Source organism: Anabas testudineus, chromosome 1, assembly GCF_900324465.2.
Source record: "Anabas testudineus chromosome 1, fAnaTes1.2, whole genome shotgun sequence".
Taxonomy (NCBI): domain Eukaryota; kingdom Metazoa; phylum Chordata; class Actinopteri; order Anabantiformes; family Anabantidae; genus Anabas; species Anabas testudineus.
This window is the reverse complement of record NC_046610.1, coordinates 27,237,412-27,245,766: the sequence shown is the minus strand read 5'-3', so window position 1 is coordinate 27,245,766 and position 8,355 is coordinate 27,237,412. Positions and strand designations below refer to the sequence as shown.

General features: G+C 38.9%; 1 protein-coding gene across 1 annotated transcript; it reads right to left on the bottom strand.

Moving 5' to 3' along the window:
- Positions 1-1,430: 1,430 nt before the first annotated feature.
- On the bottom strand, positions 1,431-6,643 carry tmx2b (thioredoxin-related transmembrane protein 2b). Its single transcript, XM_026360501.1, has 8 exons — positions 6,325-6,643; positions 5,531-5,591; positions 5,196-5,309; positions 4,690-4,766; positions 4,472-4,578; positions 4,324-4,389; positions 4,066-4,195; positions 1,431-3,354 (listed from the first exon to the last, which is right to left on the bottom strand). The coding sequence occupies exons 1-8, from the start codon at positions 6,511-6,513 to the stop codon at positions 3,178-3,180; spliced, it is 921 nt and encodes a 306-aa protein (XP_026216286.1). The 5' UTR covers positions 6,514-6,643; the 3' UTR covers positions 1,431-3,177.
- Between the last annotated feature and the right edge of the window lie 1,712 nt (positions 6,644-8,355).

The window sequence follows — 8,355 nt, the reverse complement described above, 5'->3', positions numbered from 1 at the left end:
TCAGCTACTCGACCAGAGTTGGGAAATCCTAATGTAGTTGACATGTATAACAACGCACTTAAGGTGTATTTCCAGTGTTCAAACTGATTCAAAAACCTTTGAGGAACTTACTTCTTCTTCTAACTTCTTCTGGATTTCCACCAGATGAACCATCTAAATTTAGTTCTGGGGCCAAAGAAAACCCCCATTCAAGTCAAAGACCTGACGTGTCTGACCTGACGTGACATGTAAGAAGGTCATGTGGTCTGATGAGACTAGTTCTGTACCGCTTAGTGAGAGACATTAGGGGCTGGAGGGGTGATAAAGTTTAAACAAACAGCTGGAATGTTGTCACTCTTTCCACTTTAAAGAGATTGTTAGACGGGTGTTGCATTGAACACTGTTCCTCTAAACTTAACATACATTTCTAAATGTAGTAAAAAAAACAAAACAGGTAATTTCATACAAAATAAACCATAGCCCTTTGTTCAGTGTTGGAAAGAAAAAAAAAACTTAAAATTTTACGCTACTCAAGTAAATGTAGTTACATTTCCTCAAGTAAATGTAGTTACATTTACTTGAGTAGCGTAAAATTTTAAGTTTTTTTTTTGTTCTACTTAAATTTTCTGCTAGTTCAATTTGGCTTTAGTGCATTTAAGAGGCAAAAACATGTATTGCACTTTTACTTCAATGGTTTGGGGTTGGGGCGGTTGGTCAGGTCTAGGTTCAGCAACGTTGTGTGCCAAAAGAATGAGGTCAGCTGACTACCTGAATGACCAGGTTATTTCATCAATTGATTTTTTTCTTCCCTGATAGCATAGGCATATTCCCAATGACAATGCCAAGAATCATCAAGCTTAAAATGTGAGAGTTGTTCATGGAGCATGACACATCATTTTCACACATGGATTGGCCACCACAAGAGAGTCCAGACCCTAATCCTAATGAAAATCTTGTTCAATGTGCTGGAGAAAGCTGTCCCATCATCAACTTCTTGTTGAAGGATTTATGCAACTCTGGACCGGAATTAGTGTTGTGACATTGCAGAAGCTTAACGATGACATGGCAAATGCATGCTGTAGTCAAAGCTAAAAGCTGTCCAACGAAATATTAGTCTGACTTTTTTTGATGGGCAGCGTAGCTTCTGTTTTCCCAGTTTTTGAGGCACTGACCTTGTGGAAAAGTAACTGAACAGCTTGGTTGAATAAAAACTGCTGTTGCCAAACTTTGTTTATATTGATTGTGTTTGTGATTTATGGCTTTTAATTTTTACAAAAGTGAAAATTCCTGTGATATATAGTTGGTTAATCAGATTCCTGTTTGCTTCCATTTGCCACACAGTGCATTTTTTAATACGATCACTTGAGGGCGACAAACTAAGGGACATGTTCAAACTAATCACAAAACTTTCAAGTGGCACTAACTGATATAATAGCGGATCACAGCTGCTGGATGATGGACGCATTGTTTTATTGCATGGATAATAAAAACAGCCAGGACTTTTCCATTCACATACAGATGCAAATATACACAATTGCCTCAGAATGCAGATCCAATGAAATTCAACTGCTCTCTTCATAGTCTCATTCAAAATAAGAGTGCATCACAAAACTAAATGGTTGAAGTAATAAAAGAGGAATAAAAACTGGTGTTTTTAAATCTAAACATTGTATAATAAAAGTGTAAAATAGTTCAAGCTCATTGCTGATGAGACATATTATGAAGAAACAAAAATCTAAATTAAAACACCTCAAAATGTTATTGTGGTTAATAAAGCAGGAATCAGCCTGTCTAATGATTGTTTTTGGACAAAAAAAAATGTATAAAGAATACATTAAAAAAAATTGTTGCAGGAATGTCTCAATCCTGGAATGTGATTTTTTTTTTTCACTGGCTTTTCAGTTCATGGGAATCCCAGATGCAGATCAACCAGAGCAGTGTGACGTGATTGTGACATTTTCTGGTTCATCCTGGTTCCACAATGATATGTAATTTAACTGTTAATACACACTTATGTTTTAAATGTTCCTAATCCACAAAAACAGAGCGGAATAGAGTCAGATTTGCGTTGGGTCACATGTCAGAGACTTTCCATACATGGAAAATAAGTGTTTGTTCTTATGCTTTAATGAAACAAAAACTATGTAACTAAGTCTTATAATATGGTTTTAATCAAACCGGGTCGTAGATCTTCTACACCAGCATCACCAAGCACCGTCTCCCAAAATGTACACCACACTCCGCATATATTAAGTACATACATCCTAGACCAGAAATAACCAAATATGGTTTTGTGTCTATGGCTAATTGGTTGCTTACAACCCACGGGTCCAACTGTGAGACAGGTTCAGAGACGTCCATTCTCCCAGTCTTTAGGCCAGCAGATAGTCAGGTACATCTACTAACCAGATTCAGTGGTGCTGTCATTGTGCAGTCTTCATACATCAAACTAAATGTTATTTCCAAGTTGAAAAGACACATGCTCACAGTGGGCTGCAGGAAAAAGTGTTCTCAAGCAAGAAAATGTCACAAGTTAGTCATGAACATAGCAACATAACATGACTGAACTGGAGAAACTGATTTACAAAAGTAACAAAGGAAACAGGGAAAAAAAAGTAAAATTAAGCTGATGGAATGTTCTGACAGAAGAACTCGGCTTGTTCAGCTCAAAATAAAGTCCATAAGGGAACTGTCCAATGAGAGCCCCAACACTTAACACTGCAGATCAACAGTTCAAACAGCCTATTTATGTAGCACTGAGTTACAACTTAGTTTACATGAATATACAAGTATCATAGAAGATTTTTAACATTAAATTAGTTGCACTAAAAAAAAATATAAATCACCAACAACAAAGATCATATTCATTGCTCCCTCACTCTTGATTAGTTCACTTAAACATCACAGCTTGATCCAGGAGAAACAGACTGTGTAGACATCATTACACAGCAAGTTTTTAGGCCTCACACTGACAAGGGACCAGTTAACAGCATCATAGCAACATTCAACAGCTGCTTCACTGTGTCTTAGTTTGCTCCTCCAGTCAAGTGTCAGAAGAACTAGCGGATTACAGAGTTTCGAGGATTTTTTGAGTAAATAGTGCTGTAAGGCATCAGATAGAACAAGACTGTGGTTACAGTACTGTGCTGACCTGGACCAGTCCCATCCAAAAGTTAAAACTAAGTCATACAAACCATCTCATTTGTCCTTCTTGGACTCCTCGACTCCTCCCCTGTTGGGTTCTTGCTGCTCGAGCTCCTCCTCCTCAGGGACAGTTGGGAATTGTGACTGGCTGACCTTGTCTCCTTTGGGCTTGTTGAGCTTTTTAGACTTCTGGTAGAGTTCGTTCAGGTTGAACTCACGGATTATGTTCTCCTGGTGAAGACACAGATGTGCAAATTTAACCAGAATCTGAATAATGACATTTGTGCAAATATTAAATCAGAAACAGGACTTCCTCCAACACTGCTCAGTTACTACTCAGTGGTGCCTCAAAGCTTGTATAGAAATCTATGAAGGTTCATGCAGGAAGCCAAACAACTTCTCTGAATCTGTTCTGTGAGAAGTAACAGGGCTAAAATCCCTTGAAGCTGGAGAGAAGGGCCCATAGATAGCTACTAGAAATGTTTAGTTCAAGTTATTCAACAGGAATGTGTCACACCAGTTACTGAAGTAAGGTTTACATACACTCTGCTCCAAAATCATTGGACCAGTAAGGCCAGTTTCTTTATTTTTGCTGTAGGATGAAAACATTTGGATTTGAAACAAAAGATAAGACAAAAAAAAGAATTACATCACATTTTCAAAGAAAAGGTGTTAGATAAGATATTCCTTGGATCCATAAGAAGTAACCACCTGGAAATAAAAGCTGAAATGTTGATTCTTTGTCATACGTCAAACCCAAATGTTTTCAGTCCATATCAAAAATAAAGGAACTAGCCTCACTCTTCCAATACTTTTGGAGGGCAGTGGGGAGAGGGGAGAATGTCAATTAAAAATTACCACTGGTGTCATCATCCATTAGAGTGTTTAAACTGCAGAGATCCCCCCTTGTATATATTGAGGCACAGGTATGAATTGACAGACCTCAGTGAAGCTCCAGGATACAGCTCTCCCCTTCTTATCCACCTGGGGGCGTCGCATCACCTCCTTCCCCCCCTGGAACAAAACGAGGGATGGAAGCTGCTTGGATAGTGGAGATGTGGATACCTTGTACCTGAAAAACAACAAATTAAATTCAAGCAAAAAGACAAATACATTTAGCAAAATAAAAGCCTTCATTGTGTGAACAACACCTTTGAGACAATTTGAAAAAAACAAACGGACAAAACTAAAAGATCTTACTTCTTGGAGACCTCCCCGTAACGTCCAACATCCACTTTACCAAATTTTAAACCAGCACAGTTATACCTGAAACCCAGGTAGAGAAATGAGTGAAGTCACTTTAGTTAATGTTGCTAAGTGCACTGCCTACAGTGACTGAGAAACTTACTTGAGAGACAGATCAGCGTAGACAGAAGCGAAAGACTGGCACTCCGGAGACCAGTTAGCAAAGAATTCAACAATCCATGTCACACGATTGTCTCTCTCCAGCTCGTCCTGGATGCGCACAAACAGAGACACAAACTCTAATAATAATGTTTAAATAGAAGCTGTACAGATCATTGCTATTGGTCAACTGCTGCTACAGATTCCACCATTCTGCCTCACATCAATGGTTTTTTCACTGAAGTATTTGATGTACTCTGGTCCCATGTACAGAGGAGGCTTACAGGTCATCAGAAACACTGCAACAGAGAAGAACCAACAGCGGTGAACAATGTTAGTGCTCCAACTATTGGAATTAGCCAGTTATTTTTTACTGTTTAAAGAAAGTCATGCAAGGCGTTCCTAGACAGATACAGCCACTCTGTAATTTCCTCTGACAGTTGGTTGATAAAATGTATATTTTATCACACTTCAGGCTTGTATCTAGATATATAAAGACAAAACACAGAAATGTCAGCTAATATGTAATGGCTGGTTTGTGTAGTGGTAAAATCACCACCTTCAATGTGGGAGACTAGGGTTCGAATCCCAGCCGTAGCCTACCCCAGTAGGGGTCATTAGGCAAGACCTCCTTATGCTTACCCTGCCTACCCTTGTAAGTTGCTTTGGATAAAAGTGTCTGCCAAATGACTAAATGATGTAAATGTACTGCTAAAGGTTGGACTGACCTATGCAGAGCGTCAGGTAGAGCAGTCCCATCCTGATGTCCAGTCTGAAGAACAGGATTACATTGGCCACTTTGCTGAACAGGATGATGTTGCCTACATGCTGCTCCACCGTTACTGACATGGCAAAGATACACTTTTCATGTTTTTGCTCAAACGACACAAAAAACACAAAGTAGCAGGTGGTGGTTGTTGGTGGCTTCTGGAGGATGACACTGGCATTTTCTAACTGAAATATATTGATATTCATCATGCTTAAAATGCACTTTCCAACATCTTGTTTTAAAATGACATTATTTCATACTGATGCACAGGTGACAAAACAAACATTAACTCACTCGCTCGTCTGTTTTTCATCATGACGATGGCACTGAGGAACATTAGGATCTCCACCTCTCTCTGAGAATAAGAATGTGACAAGTCTTAACCATGACCAGCCAAATGTCACTAACCAGTGTTCATACTGGTTTCATCCCTCAACATTCATATTAACATGTTTTGATTTGAGATATTAACAGTCATCATTCATCAAATTTCACTAATGATTACTGTTTAGCTCCTCGAACTACACATCATTTTGGGACTCTAAAGAGGTATAATATCTATAAATATGGAGGAAACAATCAGCATATAAAAGTGCGAAATCTTGATGTGTTATAGATTACTGTATCAAATCGGGTGTCGCTTCTGTGTGAGAAACGGCACACACATCTTTTTCTAACGAGTTAAGGTAATATCAAAGAGGCCAACTTTCCTATATCTGCCTGTCTTTAAAAATCTCAGTAATTTAGCCAAATGTAGCGAGCTAACAAAATCAGCACCAATTAGCTTAGTACAAATATTAAATAATTTCGGTATTTAAACACTCACTTATTTGTAGTGTGAATACGCCATATGAAATATTACACCTTATAAAACTGTAGTGGCCTTAGAAATTAAGGTCTGCCATAAAGCACAACACAATGAAATTTCAGTTTTTTTAACCGTTGTTTGGCCTGCAGCTCTGCCCCGGGGAAAAATGCTCATGTCTCCTGGCTCTTGCTTCTATCCTGTCCTTCTCCTGACGTAACTAACTAGTTAGCTGATGCCAAAAGCAATGTGATACTTTTTAGGGTTTTTTTTCTCTACGAACCCAGTCGAAGTCGCAGGAGTTGCCGTCCTCTCGCTGTGTAGACAGATGATCGCAGATGCCTGGCGTCTTGCGGATAGCTAGGAATGCTATAGACATAAAGAAAGATGCTACATAGTAGGGCTTAAGCAGCCACTTGTACACCTGCGGTAAGTGATAGAGGAAAGCGAACAACGGCGTTAAGAGAGCCATTTCCCAATTAACTACGGTTAAGTACCACTTCGTGCAGAACTCCGAAAAGGACGAACCACCTAGTGATGTAGCGTTAGCCGTTAGCTTAATATGAATTAACTCTATGCTTGCTTGGTGATTAAAGTTGCAAGGGAAATAACTTCCTGGTTGGTTGTTAAAAATAAAACCTCCCATAATTACACACTTTGAAAAAAAGCTATCGTAAGTGCTTTTAATTGTATTTTAAGATATATTGTAAATGCCTATTATGAAACTGTCTTTATTTCCATTGTGATTTTTGTTCTTTACGCCTTTTTGTCACGCTAAATTAAAGCGCATCAACTTTTAATCTGAAAGTGAAAGACATTACTTCCCGTATAACTGCTTTTAACACTTCGTAGCGTGGTTCTTTGCTGTTTCCTGTCGGCTAAATTGTGACGCAAGGGTGATTTAAAGGGGCGGAAGCAGGTGCAGAGGTCAATCAGGACGTAGGTGTTGTTAGAGTAAACTGTGGAAATACAGATGGAAACGACATGAGTCGTCTATGTTTTGCCTAAATCTTAAGTATCTGTATGTGCACACCACACTCACCATCAACATGATGGAAAAAGAAACAGGGAACTATTGTTCCTCCAGATTATAGCAAACCATGCTATCATCATGATGACGTCACTGTTAGCCCTCCACCATTTTTTTCTGAAACAAACCATTTAAAAAATGTGACTAGTTATTGTGGCATTATCCTCAGATATCACAGCCTTGCGTCAAACTAATTAACAGATTCAGTTGAAATATGCTGATGATCATGCTGCAGCTACACCCAGGCCACACTGACTTGCTGATGCTGCACATCTGAGTTCCAGGAAAATCAGAGCAGCAGGAGGAAGCGGAAGGTTAAGAGAATGTTGAAAATACGAATTCTCAGAAGAAAACAAATCTGTCTCAAATACCCCTGTGACGCACAGAGTAACATGTCTGGTTTATTTTATTATTTATTATATCTATTAGCTCGTTTATTTTTAAAAAATGTATTTATTTAAAATTTGTGCCAGTGCCAGTGGCTCAGCAGCTGCTCCAAGAGCGGGCTTCTTCTTGTGTAAAACTGTGCCAGACCAGAGTAGGCTGATTCCTGATCAGCTGTTAGGGTCTGACCCTGCCTTCTTGCCTGCTCCAATCAGAGCTCTTAACTCAGCCATGGCGTATGGCTGTCAGGTATCAAGTTCAAAAACACACAGGACATGTAACAAATTTAACGACCTCAAAATAAAAGCCCTTCAGGGTGTGACATTAAATAGGCTCATCAAATAATAATAAACTAATATTACATACGTTTTTCTACGTCTCTATTTTTTTACACACTATGATCTTTTGAAAGACTCACGAATTATGTGTATAGTATAGTCAACCATGAACTCGACTAAACATCCGTATACTCTCAAGGCCAAACCTTGGTCTTGGTCTGCAGGTATCCTCGGCCTGGAGCTGTACATCTCCAGAATCCAGTTGACCCGTCCAATGTTCTTGCTGCTTGTTGTTGTTGTGCCTTCTGTTCTTTTCTCTCTTCTCTTACCACCTGGCTGGCCTGGTTCTGCTGGAGGTTTCTTCCTCTAAAGGGAGTTTTTACTCTCCACTGTTGCCTAAAGCTTGCTCAAATGGGATTGTTGGGATTGTTTTCATTTTTTGTATAATTATTCTCTGTAAGGTCCCAAACCTTGCACTGTAAAGTGCCTTGAGATAACTTCTGTTGTGAATTGGCGCTATACAAATAAAACTGAATTCAATTGAAATGCTTGAAACTGTGTCAGTGATGTGAAGCACACCAGTAAATAAACATCAGAAAGGCTTTTTCGTTATTTTTGTTTG

What these genes read in the sequence shown, in the direction of transcription:
- tmx2b (XM_026360501.1), bottom strand. Translation starts at nt 6,513, where the DNA reads ATGGCTCTCTTAACGCCGTTGTTCGCTTTCCTCTATCACTTACCGCAG. An exon ending in TACGCTGATCTGTCTCTCAA is followed by an intron (nt 4,390 to 4,471) that starts GTAAGTTTCTCA and finishes CCTGGGTTTCAG; the next exon opens with GTATAACTGTGCTGGTTTAA. An exon ending in TACGGGGAGGTCTCCAAGAA is followed by an intron (nt 4,196 to 4,323) that starts GTAAGATCTTTT and finishes GTTGTTTTTCAG; the next exon opens with GTACAAGGTATCCACATCTC.